We start from the raw sequence: 17,894 nt of genomic DNA, 5'->3' as shown, positions 1-17,894 counted from the left end.
TTAAGGTCTCTAATGGTTTGAAATAATGTTTTTATTGGTTTTCACTGGCCAAGAATTAAACAAAGTGAAATGAGTTGGATTGCATTGATAAAACAAAATTTAACTAATGGAATCAAAATTTGACTAATGGAATCCATGATCAAACCTGCATTGCACCAGAGACAGAATTATACTGAGAGAAATAATGGAGAGAGGTCATTGTACCATAAAATTATGCTTGCCTGAAACAATTTGGTAAGCAAATGATACAGTCCTTGAGATATGTTTTTTTACTGTGGCTTTCTTGTTGCCTCGGCAAACTTATTGAGAAATGCTGACATAAGAGATAACAATTTCGTTGGTTCTTTTTGTTTGTACGCCAACATAATTCATCATACTCCTGATCTGTAATAGTATCGTGCAGGTTATTTTATACTGACTACATGTATGTATATGTTATGTGATGCAATTTCATCTGAACTATTGAAAATTGAGACTGCAGTCATCTTTGGAATATGATTGGGGTGGGGGTGGGGAGTATCTGTAAATATGCATACTAGTTTTAGAATTGGAATTAAAACCCACTCCTACCCCCAGTGATAATGCTTGTGGGAGTAGAGACAGTAAGAGACTGAATATCCAAGCTCAGTCTACCTACCACCATCTGTTTGTCAAGCCTTGTTTATTCTGCATTCCAGTGGACACTGTTCAGGCAAACATGGGCATGAGTCAGCAGGAAGCTTTTTGGCACCAAGGTCTTTCATATTTGTTCAAAATGATGCTGATCTCTTTTCCAATAAGGCCATCATTAGTTACTAAAATAGTAAAAATAGAGAAACCTTTAAACTTCTTCTCAAAACAGCTAGAAACAGGCAATGCCAAAAAGACAGCCAAAACAAAGAGTAACTATACTGTATATAATCCAAGCAGGAAAAGAAAGATAAACATTATTTTGTTGAAGAGGATGTACCATATATATTCACTTGTAAGTCAGTCCAGCTACAAACAGCATTAACCATGTTTTGCCAATGCGTAATGAATGGTAGATAAGGGTTGATATCTTGTTTTCTAACAAACTACATAGACCCAGATCTGCAGCCCATTATGTAATAAGGGTTGATTTGTTCTAGTGATTCATTTCTAAAAAAACTGCACAGACCCAGATGCTGTTAAAGAAAAAGACTTAATGCTAGATTGTTAGCTTCCATGTTTAAATGAGTTCGAATCCCAGCTGAGTCATACCAGACTTATAAAAATAGTGCTAACAGCAGCCTCGCTAAGCTCTCAGCATTAAGAGGTTAGTGGTAAGGGCTGGTCAGACGGGTGTCGGGATAATGTGACTGGGTGGGACATCATTCTACTTGCCTACGGCATGATGCCCCAGTGCTATACCACTATAAACTGTCACACAGCAGACACTGTAGCGACATGACTGAAAAATTGTTCAAACTATGTTAAAAGTCCGAATCACACACACGTTTAGATGCATCACATTCATGCATACTTATATATTGTATAATCTACCTATGCATAAGAAAATTGAAAGCCAATAAAGAAAACAAATTTTGAGTCAAGTTCTGGCTTTCATAATCTAAAAATAGAATTAGTCACAGAATTTGCAGTTTGTGTGGCATATAGAGCGAAGTAGAACAGAGGCTGTTATATGATTGACAACTAATCGATTACATGACATAAAATTTTGCATTATGGATTATCACTTAAGAGTTCTGAATCAGATTGAAATGAACATGCCTGCCATGCCACTCTTGACCTCCATTAAGGGGCACAACAACTAGAGAATCCTGCATTTTCAATAGCTGCAATGCTTACCATTATTGGCAGGTAAAGCATCACAAATCCCTATGTATATAAAATTCCACACCTTTAAGTTGGAAACTTTGACTGTCATGCTTTCAGCTGGGAATGATTCAGCAAATCTTTATTTCGATGAATACATAACTAATTCTTTTTCATTGAAAAATGTCAATTCATTTGTGTTCTTGACTAGAGTAGTTTGACATAAAAGTTACACAGAAAAGCAAATAAATAATATTTGAATTGAAACTTGTTATTGTTAGGACTGCTTTTTGCTACATGTATTGGCATTCAGGGGGATGTGTAACATTGTTGCTGCAGTTTTTAATTTGGAAATGTTCACAGCCATATGTATGTGTGTGTGTGTGTGTGAGTGATTACGAACCTAATATGCATTCAATGAAATTTATTTTTAAATGTACTTTAAAAATTGCTAAATGACTTGATGGTAGCTCACTGTACTTTGACCAAAAATACATGCTTACTTTAAAACTGGCACTCAGAAGATTCTAGATAATAAAACAGCTTTATGTCCTCATTTTACTCTGAAGATACCTGGGAGAAAAGATAGGATACGTTAAATGAGACATTATCAAAGTCTTTAATTTGTATCCCTTTCCAATGATCAAAGCGAGCATATATGTTTGTCTAGGTTATACATCCATTCATGCAGAAATTGTTTTATTGAAACTTTTATTTAATCACAATTTAAACTATTTGCACTGGCGGGTAAAAATCCAGCATAGTATTTATTATGCATGTTATTGTATGAGATACAAATTGCTGAGTCAGCTAGCGCATTGTTAAATGACACAAAAAAGTATTAGGTTGAATTGGAATTTGTGCAGAAAAATAATATGTACAAAAATGTTCGTAAAAAGTAAATAATATCATTGTTCATTTATTTCAACCTAACTTTGTCAAAAAGGCCCCTGATGATGGTATCAGTATCAGTATTCTGAAAACCAAACAGGGATGTATTATTTCTTTCTTTCTCTCTCTCTCTCTCTCTCTCTCTCTCTCTCCTTTTTTCACCAAGTTGAAATTCAAAGTTTGGGTAACATACCAAATGTATTCCCATGTAAGCCAGATCCAGCAGAGACCGTAATATTTTTATTTGATCTCAATGAAGAAATTTTATGATGATGTATCACTCAAGAAAACCTGGGACTCTTGAGAGAATATGTTCTAAGCATAAGTTCTAAGAATTTAATTTTGCTTGTTTTTTAATAATTTTGTAAATCTGTATATTTTATTTTGCTTACTTAACGTTTTATATTTTATTGTGTTTATTTTTACATTTCCTTATGTAAATTGGCACCATATAATATTTGTGTTGAGATACTGTTACACACTAATATACACATAATGGTCCAACTGTTACACACAAATATACACATAATGATCCAACTGTTACACACTAATATACACATTATGATCCAGCTGTTACAAACTAATATACACATAATGATCCAACTTTTACACACTAATATACACATAATGATCCAACTTTTACACACTAATATACACATAATGATCCAACTTTACACACTAATATACACATAATGATCCAACTTTTACACACTAATATACACATAATGATCCAACTGTTACACACTAATATACACATTATGATCCAACTTTACACACTAATATACACATAATGATCCAACTTTTACACACTAATATACACATAATGATCCAACTTTACACACTAATATACACATAATGATCCAACTGTTACACACTAATATACAAATAATGATCCAACTGTTACACACTAATATACACATTATGATCCAACTTTTACACACTAATATACACATAATGATCCAACTGTTACACACTAATATACACATTATGATCCAGCTGTTACAAACTAATATACACATAATGATCCAACTTTTACACACTAATATACACATAATGATCCAACTTTTACACACTAATATACACATAATGATCCAACTTTACACACTAATATACACATAATGATCCAACTTTTACACACTAATATACACATAATGATCCAACTGTTACACACTAATATACACATTATGATCCAACTTTTACACACTAATATATACATAATGATCCAACTTTTGAACACTAATATACACATAATGATCCAACTTTACACACTAATATACACATAATGATCCAACTTTTACACACTAATATACACATAATGATCCAACTGTTACACACTAATATACACATTATGATCCAACTTTTACACACTAATATACACATAATGATCCAACTGTTACACACTAATATACACATAATGATCCAACTTTTACACACTAATATACACATAATGATCCAACTTTTACACACTAATATACACATAATGATCCAACTGTTACACACTAATATACACATAATGATCCAACTGTTACACACTAATATACACATTATGATCCAACTGCATAGATCTGCTATTGCACAATGCACCAGATCTGGGTTTATGGAGCTAGGAGTAATCTAGTCCAAGTTCCCTCTGACCCTTGTCACCCCATTTTTGATACTCAGCATCAGATAGCCACTTACTAGCCAGCCCAGCAAACTTGACAACCTTTCATCGGGATATACCTGCATGAAATTGATAGGAATGTGATTTATTTTCTCAAAACTCATGAGCATAGTATTTGTCATGTCTTTAATCTGCTGACAGATGAGACGAAAGTACATTGTTACTGAAATTTCATATGCTGATGTACCTTGATAGATATAACAGCCTTCCACTATAAGTACGTAATTATGGCCTATATTTCATTTCATGCTCAACATGCCTGGCCAGCTTCTTGTGTTGTATAGGTTGATAACTTACTTGCATTTCTCTTTCCAGATATTACATCAAAGATGGGGCTGGCCTGCCATTTACTGTATTTCCAGATACAGGCCTCATATCCACAACACAGCGTCTTGACCGTGAGGCTCAAGATAAATACGTACTTGAAATCATAGCTCACGATGCCAGCCTAATTCCACTTAGTTCTACAGCTACGGTCACTGTGATTGTGGATGATGAAAATGACAATGCACCACAGTTTGACCGTCCTAGTTACTCCAAGACCATCATTAATTCAGCATCTACGGGTAATTATGCTCTTGCCAGAATCTGCTCTTTCTCCATGCATACAAAATACAGTTTAGTTTTCTTAATCCAGCTCATGCGTTAAATAGGTACAGATGATGGCTGTAGACAGCTACTTGTAAAACACTCAAGGTAACATCACTGTTGTTCATTGATTAGTGTTCTCAACTTGTGACCAAAACGATAAGGGTTCTAATTCCATGATACGATTAGTGTGCTTGTGACCAAAACGATAAGGATTTTAATTCCATGATACGATTAGTGTGCTTGTGACCAAAACAATAAGGGTTCTAATTCCATGATACGATTAGTGTGCTTGTGACCAAAACAATAAGGGTTCTAATTCCATGATACGATTAGTGTGCTCAACTTGTGACCAAAACGATAAGTGTTCTAATTCTATGATACGATCACTCTGGGTCAGCTGATGTGCTTTTTCCTTGGGGCGTTTTACTCTGATTAAATAGTCTCAGCACTAAATAACCAACTGGTGTTGCTGTGCTGTAAAAGACTAAATCAATACCTGATCTGATTATCACATTGATACAGTGAGAAAAAGTAGAAATGGTTTAATTGATGTTGGCTAAAATTAAATTCATGTATCAGAAAATGCCAGTCATGCAGCATTCACATGTGGAAAATTTCATTCATTTCTGACCCTCACACATAGTAAAGACATACACTGAAGTTAGTATCATCAGATTTTCATGTAATTCAGTAAATTTGAATGAACATGGTAATTCAGCATATTGTCATGAACTTTGTAATTCACCAAATTTTCATGAACTTGGTATTTCACATTTTCATGAACTTGGTAATTCAGCATTTTCGTGAAATTTGGTAATTCACCAAATTTACAGTTTTGGTGATGTAATTAAAGACTGAAAGCACCATACCAATATGTTGCTTCCTGGTCTTGAACCGCCAAAAACATTTTCCCTGACTAATTCCACTTGCTAAAATCACAGATGTACATGAACATTTTGTGATTGACTCCATTTATATATTTTATAGGTTATATATTTTATAGGTTCCTTTATTGTGGGAGTGACTGCAGTAGACATTGATGCAGGAGACAACAGTAGAATCATGTACAGCCTATCAGGGGAGAGTTGGAACAACTTTGCTATCGATCAACAAACGGGTGTAATTACAGCTGCACGCAATCTCTCCGGAGTTGGGACCACCTACTCTCTTCAGGTCACTGCTACTGATAAAGTAGGTCACTGGCATCAGCAAATACTTTTATGTATTATCTCACTTTTATTGGTTAGGAACATAGAATAGGTCTGTTGTGGTTTCATGCATGTCATAAAAGGCAACAGATGGATCCAGAAGCTGGGGCCTTGAGTGGCTGAGTGGTTTAAAGCTATCTCCATTACAGATCACTGCCATCTCACCTCTGTCTGTGTGGGTTCGAGTCTCGGATTCGGCTAATGGGGGTATGTGAGAAAGCTTGCCAGTAGCTTCTCGTGGGTCGGTGGTTCTTTCCAGGTTTTTTCCAGGTTCTTTCTCCACCATTAATACTGGCTGCCATGTATAGCCTATCGTGTGCTGAAAAATGGCATTAAACCCCAAAACAACAACAACAAAAAAAGGATCCAGAAGCCACTGTTGCTTTGTTTTTAATACTGAATTCAGTACTACTATCGGACCAGCTCTGGTCAGGTACCTTGATGTGTCCTTGGGCAAGGCACTTTACTCATTTGCCTTGACAATAATAATATACTTATATTACTGTGCCATAAATCATCATACCGAACCAAATCAGTCACCTTTGTTTAGCAATAAGACACCTGTATGATTTCATTTCCCAAAAATGTTTGTTGCTATGGAAGTCTTAGGAATGTTTGGAAATTGGAAGTCTCTTATGAGCAAGTAGCATTGTAGTTTGAATTACAGTGACTCACTGGTTAGAGTGCTTGACTGGGGACCAAAATAATTCAAGTTTGAATCTGTCCAGGCCAGACATAGGTTGGCTGATGTGGTGCATTTCAGGGCAAGACACTTTACTTTAATTTCCTTTGCTTGATTAACCTTTCATGTGTTGATGTACCATTAAACACGAAAGCAAACTATAGGTATTGATAACCTTTAAGATCATTAAGGTATTGACAGCAGATTACAGCTTTTTTTCTTTGAAAATATTTGAAAGTTACATCGAATCATGGCACTGTTTGTGTACAAGACACAATTTCACCATCCTACATCAAGGGCATGTGAAACACTTCAAGGTTTTAGTACTGGCATATTTGTTATTCAGTCACAACAATGGTGGAAGTGTTTCAAGAAATCAGAGCCATTCAGATGAGAAAACAATGAAAGATTAAAAGCTACTGTGTCAGTTTCTTTGGATTGGTTTTGAAAACAAGCATATAGTAAAGTTATAGGCAGAACTTGGTTTGAATTGGACATGGCCATTTTGAAAAACAGTTCAATGCGATGTAAGCTTTTGTCTCTAATTTTGCCTTCAGAACCTTTTGGGAAAATGATGTAGCACATCAAAGACGTGAAAATATCAGCTATTTATCTCAGCTAGTTTTGGTGTCTGAGCATTTCTGATTTTTTTTCAAAACTTCTGTTGCCTGTAAACAAAACTGGTGCAGAAAATGATCAGAACATGCCAGAGAACAAAACTCATGATTTCGAGACAAATTATATTTTGTATTTTTTTACATGACTATTGTGTGTGCATACTCAATTAAATCACACCACATTAATACCTTATCAGTGTGCATACCCAATTAAATCAACACCACATTAATACCTTATAAGTCTGTGCATACCCAATTAAATCACACCATATTAATACCTTATCAGTCTGTGCATACTCAATTAAATCAACACCACCTTAATACCTTATCAGTCTGTGCATACCCAATTAAATCAACACCACATTAATACCTTATCAGTGTGCATACCCAATTAAATCAACACCACATTAGTACCTTATCAGTGTGCATACCCAATTAAATCACACCACATTAATACCTTATAAGTCTGTGCATACCCAATTAAATCAACACCACATTAATGCCTTATAAGTCTGTGCATACCCAATAAAATCAACACCACATTAATACCTTATAAGTCTGTGCATACCCAATTAAATCAACACCACATTAATACCTTATCAGTGTACATACCCAATTAAATCAACACCACATTAATACCTTATAAGTCTGTGTGTACCCAATTAAATCAATACCACATTAATACCTTATCAGTGTGCATACTCAATTAAATCACACCACATTAATACCTTATCAGTCTGTGTGTACCCAATTAAATCAATACCACATTAATACGTTATCAGTGTGCATACTCAATTAAATCACACCACATTAATACCTTATCAGGCTGTGTGTACCCAATTAAATCAATACCACATTAATACCTTATAAGTCTGTGCATACCCAATTAAATCAACACCACATTAATACCTTATCAGTGTGCATACCCAATTAAATCACACCACATTAATACCTTATAAGTCTGTGCATACCCAATTAAATCAACACCACATTAATACCTTATCAGTGTGCATACCCAATTAAATCACACCACATTAATACCTTAAAAGTCTGTGCATACCCAATTAAATCAACACCACATTAATACCTTATCAGTGTGCATACCCAATTAAATCACACCACATTAATACCTTATAAGTCTGTGCATACCCAATTAAATCAACACCCAATTAAATCACACCACATCAATACCTTATAAGTCTGTGCATACCCAATTAAATCAACACCACATTAATACCTTATCAGTGTGCATACCCAGTTAAATCAACACCACATTTATACCTTATCAGTGTATGCATACCTAATTAAATTAATGCCACATTAATATAATACATTATCAGTGTGTGTAATCAATGTATCAGGGATCACTTCTGGTTTATTTGTTTCTTGGGGTGGGTGGGTGAAAATTTTCCTATTTATAATTTTTTCTGTCAGTTTAGAATTTGGATATCTTGCACTTCATAAATATTTTAATCAATATATATTTTGAGATTCAGTTCATGTAGTAACTTAAAACCACAATTATGACCCAAAAAAGTATGTGTCGTGTTGTAAAAGTATGTAAAATGTAGCACACATAAAATGCGTTTGATAGGTGTGTGGCACTTGTTGGTATATTCAAAACAGGACCATGTTGTTTTGGAGTCCAAGGTCAAATGTCAAGGCCTTTGTCACTGAGTTGAGAGTTACTTGATTGTATTATAAACACATTAGCTGACGTGTGTACTTGAGCTTGAGTTTTGGACGAATCCATTTGTCAGTGGAAACAACGCTGAAAACAATTCTTTTCTTTTTCAGGGACAACCTTCAAAGAGTTCTGTTGTGTCTGTCTCTGTGCAAATCACAGCTTCCAGCTCAAACAAGTCTCCCATCTTCAATATGGTAGCAACTAATATACGTGTCATGGAAAACTCGGTTCAGGGTCTTGTTGTCACCACAGTAACAGCCCAATCTGTTCAGAAAGGAGCCATGATGTATTACATAGTTGGCGGGAATATTGTCCATGCTTTCAGCATTAATGAGACAACAGGAACTATTCAGGTTTCTGGAGTTGTTGACTACGAAATGATCAGAGAGTACCATCTGTGGATTGAAGCAAGAGAATCAGGGAACATATCCATTTCTGGCTACAAAGAAGTTGTTATTTTTATTGATGATATGAATGACAATGCTCCTCGATTTTCACAACTTGTTTATGATGCAAACGTTGCAGAGGAGGGTGCCCTTGATACTTCTGTGATTAGAGTTCAAGCCTTTGATGCAGATGATGGCAAGAATAAACTTTTTACATATTACATCACTAATGAAACAGAATCAGATACTTTCTACATTGATGACCAGAGTGGTGTCATTTATAACGGGAAAAGACTTGATAGAGAAACTGTTGATTTCTACAGTATCATCATACTTGCTGTTGATCAGGTTGGTATAGGTCTATATTTGAAGTTGAAAGGAAAAGCAGACTGTGTGCATATTTTTTTACCATGTGGAATGTTGGTATAGGTTTACATTTCAAGTTGAAAGGAAAAGCAGACTGTGTGCATATTTTTTTACCATGTGGAATGTTGGTATAGGTTTACATTTCAAGTTGAAAGGAAAAGCAGACTGTGTGCTTATTTTTTTACCATGTGGAATGTTGGTATAGGTTTACATTTCAAGTTGAAAGGAAAAGCAGACTGTGCGCATATTTTTACCATGTGGAATGTTGGTATAGGTCTATATTTGAAGTTGAAAGGAAAAGCAGACTGTGTGCATATTTTTTTACCATGTGGAATGTTGGTATAGGTTTACATTTCAAGTTGAAAGGAAAAGCAGACTGTGTGCATATTTTTACCATGTGGAATGTTGGTATAGGTCTATATTTGAAGTTGAAAGGAAAAGCAGACTGTGTGCATATTTTTTTACCATGTGGAATGTTGGTATAGGTTTACATTTCAGGTTAAAAGGAAAAGCAGACTGTGTGCATATTTTTTTACCATGTGGAATGTTGGTATAGGTTTACATTTGAAGTTGAAAGGAAAAGCAGACTGTGTGCATATTTTTACCACGTGGAATGTTGGTATGGGTCTATATTTGAAGTTGAAAGGAAAAGCAGATTGTGTGTATATTGATATATTTTTACCATGTGGAATGTTGGTATAGGTCTATACATGTATTTGAAGTTGAAAGGAAAAGCAGACTATGTATATTTTTACCACATGGAATGTTGTGCAGCCAAGCATTATGGTAATAGTGAAAAGATTGATCTCCAATTTTAACGAAATCAGTGAAAAACAATGAAAATTCTGATTCTGGTGTTCTTCAAAGGAGTTGTTGTTGATAAAGCACTGGAAGGCTGTTTTAATAGAAGATTTATTGGTGTATTCTAGATGTAAAAACTCCCCACCCCTATTTGAGAGAGTTGAATTTAGTAAATATAAGAGGGTTTTAAAGAAGACATAAATATTTAACCTGAAAATAAGTGCAATTTTAGCACTTTCAGTTGATTTACATTGCAATTTTTAAAAATCAGCAGGAATCCCACATGACAGATCCTAGATTAGAACCTGCTATAGGTGAGATGAGAAAGAAGATGACGAATTTATTATTCATTGATGCTTGGGGTGACAGGGTTTTTGTGTGTGTGTGTGTGTGTGTGTGTGCTTGTATATGGCATAAATGTAAACAAGGGCATACAGGTATATGTTATCCTTGAACATGTCTGTGTAATAGACATTGCATTGTTTTTGTAACTGGCATTTTCTTGATATGTGTAACAGAGATTACAGGATCTATGTAACATAACATTGTATTATCTTTGTATCAGGCATTGTATGATCTTTGTAACAGAGATTGCATAATTTATGTAATAGACATTGCATTATTTATGTGACACATTGCATGGTCTTTGTAACAGGCATTGCATTATCTGCTTAGCAAGCATAGCATAATCTGTAACAGATTTCATGATCTTTGTAATAGACATTGCATTATTTATGTAACAGAATTCGTGATCTTTGTAACAGGCATTGAATTAACTTTTTAACAAGTTTGCATGATCTGTGTTACAGAGATTGCATGATCTTTGTAACAGACATTGCGTTATCTTTATAACGGGCATTACATGATACATATTATAGAGACTGCATGATCTTTGTAACAAACATTGCATTATATTTATAATGCATTGCATTGCCTGTGTAACAGTTATTGCATGAACTATGTAAAAGACATAAAATTATGCAACAAACAAAAACATTATTAAACATGCTACATGTGATATACTTTTGTTTGTATTTATGTTCAAAGCTCATGTTCTCATTAGCAAAATTTTCTTAAATGAATAATTCATTCTGTGTACTTTGTCAATACTGACACATTCATCATTCATTTCATTGTGTTGTCTTATGTCTAATTTTAGGGGACACCAAAACAAACCTCATCGGCAACAGTACGCATAAATGTCACAGATATGAATGACAATCAACCAAAATTTACAAGTATGTTCAGCGTAAAGATACCTGAGAATCTTCCAGTAGGAAGCTCGATTTTGAGAGTGACTAGCACAGATGCAGATATTGGTCAAAATGCAATGGTATTCTATAGTCTTTCTGATGATGCCGGTGGAAGATTTGCCATTGACAACATCAGTGGCAGTATCACACTTCTGAAACAACTGGATGCAGAGAATATGACTAATGATTATTACAGTTTGCGATTGCAGGCAAATAATGGTGCTTTTGTTGTTTTAGGAAATGCCATCGTATTTGTCGACGATGTAAATGATAATATTCCGTTCCTTCGGCCACCATTCGAATTCAGTCTACTTGAGCAACAGCCCATTGGTACTTTTATAGGAGTATTGAGTGCATTGGACAAAGACGTTAAATCTCCCAATAACAGGACCTACTACTCCTTGAATTTGCCATCCACAGAGTTTTCTCTCAATAGTGAAAATGGAACACTTATAACGCTGAGAGAAATGACATACTTCCGTACGCTGGATGAATCTTCACAAGTCAATCGATATGAGCTTGTTGTTATCACCAGGGATCTTGGAACACCATCAAGATCTTCTGAGCAGACTATTGCAATAAACATCATTGATCGCAACGACAATCCTCCTGTCTTTGAAAAGAGCTCCTATTTTTCAGCAGTTCCAAAAACTATAGAAATTGGCAGATCCATTCTCTTTGTGTCAGCCAGGTAAATTGTCTGAATAATAATAATAATAATAATAATTAAACAATAATAATAATCATAATGATGATAGTAATGTTCTAAATTGTGTAATAAAAAGCTGCAATATTAGTTGGTTTTTCATAACATTTGTCTGTGATTATATATTGTGTGCCATTTACCGTGCAAAAAATTCTAAGGTGTTCCTAATCTGAACTGAAATCTCTTTCAGATCTTTAGAAATAGTGTTTTGGCTGACATACAGCTCATGTGCTTCAAATCTATAGAAACACATTGTTTTGATTGGTATACATATCCAGTGCTTCAAATCAATAGAAATACAGTATTTTGATTGGTATACATAACCAAATGCTTCAAATCTGTAGAAATACAGTGTTTAGATTGGTAGACATACCAAATGCTTCAAATCTATAGAAATAGTGTTTTGACTTGTATACATACCAAATGCTTAAAATGTATAGAAATACTGTTTTGATTGGTATACATACTAAATGCTTAAAATCTATAGAAATAGTATTTTAACTGACATGCAGCCCAAATGCTTCAAAGCTGTAGAATTAAGAAATACAGTATTTTTATATATACATTTCAAAGGTATAGAAATATATTGTTTGATTGGTATACATACCAAATGCTTAAAATCTGTAGAAATAGTATTTTAATTGGTATACATACCAAATGCTTAAAATCTATAGAAATAGTGTTTTGAATGGTACATATACCAAATGCTTCAAATCTATAGAAATACAGTGTTTTGATTGGTATACATACCAAATGCTTAAAATCTATAGAAATAGTGTTTTGAATGGTACATATACCAAATGCTTAAAATCTATAGAAATACAGTATTTTGATTGGTATACTGACCAAATGCTTAAAATCTATAGAAATAGTGTTTTGACTGGCTAAAAAAGCAAATGACTTAAAGCCATTGAAATACAGTATTTTGATTTTCATACAGACCAAGTGGTAAAAGCTGTAGAAATACAGCATTTTGGTTGGCATTCAGACCAAACAGTTCCAAGCTATAAAAATAGAGATTTCAAACCTATAGAAATACAGTATTTTGATAGGTGTATGGACTAAATGCTTCAAAGCTATTGAAATAAGAAATACAGTTTTTTTATGTATACATTCCAGTTGCTTCAAAGCAATAGAAATATACTGTTTTGATTGGTATACATACCAAATGCTTCAAGGCTATAGAAATACAATGTTTTGATTGGTATACATACTGAATGCTTCAAAGCTATAGAAATACATTGTTTTGATTGATATACATACCAAATGTTTCAAATCTATAGAAATAGTATTTTGATTGATATATAGCCCAATCACTTCAAATCTGTAGAAATAATATTTTGATTGGTATACATACCAAATGCTTAAAATCAATAGAAATAGTGTTTTGATTGGCTTAAGAAGCAAATGCTTTAAAGCAATAGAAATACAGTATTTTGATTGGCATACAGCCCAAGTGGTAAAATCTGTAGAAATAGAGCATTTTGGTTGGCACAGACCAAAAGCTTCAAAGCTGTAGAAAACGATAGATCAATACATTGTTTTGATAGGTGTATGAACCAAATGCTTCAAAGCTATAGAAATATAGTGTTTTGATTGTTATCCATACCAAATCCTTCAAAGATATAGAAATACATTGTTTAGATTATTATATATTCCAAATGCTTCAGAGCTATAGAAATACATTGTTTTGATTGGTATACATACCAGATGCTTCAAAGCTATAGAAATACATTTTTTTGATTGGTATACATACCAAATGCTTTAAAGCTATATAAATACATTATTTTGATTGGTATACACACCAAATGCTTTAAAGCTATAGAAATACATTGTTTTGATTGGTATAGTGAGTTGCACCATTTCATTTGAAATATCGTCCGAGTAATTAGTTGCACTGAATTAATTGCCATATAAAGTAAATACTTGATGTACATGTGGAGTTTGCATTACCATAAACAGTCATTATTTTGAGACCTCTGCATAATTAGGAAGTGTTTGTATTCCAATTGTCTGATTTTTTTTACCTCTCTGGAGGCTCTTGCTTCCAGTTGTATGATTATTTTTACCACTCTGAAGGCTCAGTTTCCAATTGTCTCATTATTTTTACCACTCTGGAGGCTCTTGCTTTCAGTTGTGGTTATTTTTACCACTCTGAAGGCTCTTGCTTTCAGTTGTGATTATTTTTACCACTCTGAAGGCTCTTGCTTCCAATTGATTATTTTTACCACTCTGCAGGCTCAGCTTCCAATTGTCTGATTATTTTTACCACTCTGAAGGCTCTTGCTTTCAGTTGTATGATTATTTTTACCACTCTGAAGGCTCTTGCTTCCAACTGTCTGATTATTCGTACCACTCTGGAGGCTCTTGCTTCCAGTTGTCTGATTATTTGTACCACTCTGAAGGCTCTTGCTTCCAATTGTCTGATTATTTTTACCACTCTGAAGGCTCTTGCTTCCAATTGCCTGATTTTTTTTACCACTCTGAAGGCTCTTGCTTTCAGTTGTCTGATTATTTTTACCACTCTGGAGGCTCTTGCTTCCAATTGTCTGATTATTATTACCACTCTGGAGGCTCTTGCTTCCAATTGTCTGATTATTTTTTACCACTCTGAAGGCTCTTGCTTCCAATTGTCTGATTATTTTTACCACTCTGAAGGCTCTTGCTTCCAGTTGTCTGATTATTTGTACAACTCTGAAGGCTCTTGCTTCCAATTGTCTGATTATTTTTACCACTCTGAAGGCTTTTGCTTTCAGTTGTCTGATCATTTTTACCACTCTGGAGGCTCTTGCTTCCAATTGTCTGATTATTTTTACCACTCTGGAGGCTCTTGCTTCCAATTGTCTGACTATTTGTACCACTCTGAAGGCTCTTGCTTCCAATTGTCTGATTATTTGTACAACTCTGAAGGCTCTTGCTTCCAATTGTCTGATTATTTTTACCACTCTGAAGGCTTTTGCTTTCAGTTGTCTGATTATTTTTACCACTCTGAAGGCTCTTGCTTCCAATTGTCAGATTATTTGTACCACTCTGAAGGCTCTTGCTTCCAATTGTCTGATTATTTTTACCACTCTGAAGGCTCTTGCTTCCAATTGTCTGATTATTTGTACCACTCTGAAGGCTCTTGCTTCCAATTGTCTGATTATTTTTACCACTCTGGAGGCTGTATTATAAGATCTATGCATTAATTACATAATCTTGTATTTCATTGACTGAGCCTGTCAACAATCAAGCAACAATAAGTCTGATCAGATTTGATCCGGCTTGATAAATAGTCTTATATTTTAAAGAGACTGGACAAGTTTGATGATGAGCAAGATCTATTCGTCTTAATGAGGTAATCTTGTATCTGATTGGCAGTGTTTCTTGCCAGACTGGAGACAGAATTCCAATCACCTTTTGCTCTTATTATCATTGCCTTGTACAGGTTCTATAAGTGAGACCTGTGTATATTAACGAGATACCTTGCATCTGATTGGCTGAATTTGTTTCCGCTTTAGATTGATAGAGACTATATTTCTCATCCAGCCTTGATAAAACTTGGTAAATAGGTTTATATCATCAAGATCATGAATGGGTTCAGTTATGAGTGTGATGTGTGCATGCTGCTTATACTTTTATTGTCAGAAGGCATTTTGATAAGCTGTAGTTCAATAGATCAAATAAGACGATATAAAGTTTGTAAGTTATTTTGCATAGGGTTATGTTCTTACAGTTCTAAAAAGCTTGTTTAGAAAGGTCAAATGTAATCTTATGTAAGCAGTTGAGCAATATCAGGTCTACCTGAGCCTCTTGTTTTCCTTTTTTAATGGAAAATAAGTGAGTTTGACCTACAGTGCGATGAAGTCCAGAGTCATGTGCTTGAGTTAGAAAATAATAGATTTTACTGCTAAAATAAAAAACTTTTCTATATCAGCAATCAATAATGAACAAAACACCAAAAATTTAAAGCCATTCTTTTTTGTAAAGACAGAAATGCTGAATTTTGCCTTCACAAAAATAGCTTCGTATTCAGTATTTGGCAGTTGAAAATTTTGGAACTTGTGCCATTGTCTGGTAAATTTCATTTTGAAATCACTGGCACTTTTGTAACGCATTTTTTATAAATTAAACACTAACATACAGACATGTACCTAATTCAGCTATAAATAAAGCTTGTATTTGAAAAGAAAAATCTTTAGAAAGAGAGAAAGTATGAAAGAATGACTATGACAGAATAGGAGATTGGGCTTGAATGAAAATTCCATAATGTTGACTTTTCTGATACAATCAATTTATAATACTTGTCAATATTTTTTCGGGCAAAATTTAGCAACTACACCACTTCCTCAGTAACTGGAGAACTCGCAAACCCACTTATAATGCAGGGTAAGGCATGCATCACATTTTCTTTTACTGGAAAATACCACAAGGATTGGCCCATATTTCTTGAACATGAAGAAAATCACAATTAAAATTGGAAATGAAACCATGACAGATTGCATGTTTTAATAGTATTATTACCCGAAAGTCTGAATCAACATCATGAAATTCTCCGTGTTTAACACATTAACCCATCGTGATGAGTTTAAGTGGCAGGAGGTAGTAGCCTCCTGCCGAGCTCTGTAGCATCAAGATCATGTATGATACACTAAAGTGGGTGGTATTATAGAAAGGTAGACAGATGTAGCTCTAGAATGATACCAAAAAATCTGGAATTTCTAGTTGCACTACAAAATACAGAGGGAAAAACCTCATTTTTTGGACCCAAATTTTTTCTACCCAAACTTCGCACGTGGTCAGAATCCAATTTTGTGTCCATATTTTAGACTCTTTGGTCTCAGATCTATGGCAGACCGGTATGAACTGCAAACAGACAGATAAACCTTTGCAAAAAGTAGGATAAGATGGGCATTTATAATAAAGAGTGGTCTTGATATGAAAATAATGGGTCCTTTAGTAAAAAAAACCACAGAAAAAACCAGAACTACAACTTTTACCCTTCTGCTCATGCGCAAGCCAAATAGCCAGTGAAAAACAATGTTTCTAACACAACTAGGCAGTATGTTATTGGAAGATCACCTGGAAGTTGGTGTTTTAGAAATTATTCAGAAATAGCTTTCAAAATGTGTTTCCTACTTGAACTTCAGACGAAAACGACAAAATCCTCCAGGGGTTAATGTGTTCAAAAGAAGTCCATTATTTTCTTATTTCTTTCTAAACAACATCCTCAGTATATGATAAAAATAGTCACTAAATAACAATATTTGATGAAATTTTGATCAGTG

General features: G+C 34.3%; 1 protein-coding gene across 1 annotated transcript in view; it reads left to right on the top strand.

Moving 5' to 3' along the window:
• The window catches only part of LOC149798271 (cadherin-related tumor suppressor-like), a 204,720-nt gene that overhangs the window by 152,198 nt on the left and 34,628 nt on the right, over positions 1-17,894 (top strand). The window contains exons 8-11 of the mRNA XM_089963405.1: positions 4,646-4,896; positions 5,925-6,112; positions 9,226-9,849; positions 11,828-12,612. Coding sequence (XP_089819531.1) covers positions 4,646-4,896; positions 5,925-6,112; positions 9,226-9,849; positions 11,828-12,612 — 1,848 coding nt within the window. The remainder of the gene's footprint in view (positions 1-4,645; positions 4,897-5,924; positions 6,113-9,225; positions 9,850-11,827; positions 12,613-17,894) is intronic.

This window comes from Sinohyriopsis cumingii, chromosome 6 (assembly GCF_028554795.1).
Source record: "Sinohyriopsis cumingii isolate HCF-2022 chromosome 6, ASM2855479v2, whole genome shotgun sequence".
In the NCBI taxonomy this organism is placed as follows: Eukaryota; Metazoa; Mollusca; class Bivalvia; order Unionida; family Unionidae; genus Sinohyriopsis; species Sinohyriopsis cumingii.
The sequence above is the reverse complement of the archived record's forward strand: the minus strand, read 5'-3'. Positions and strand labels throughout refer to the sequence as shown.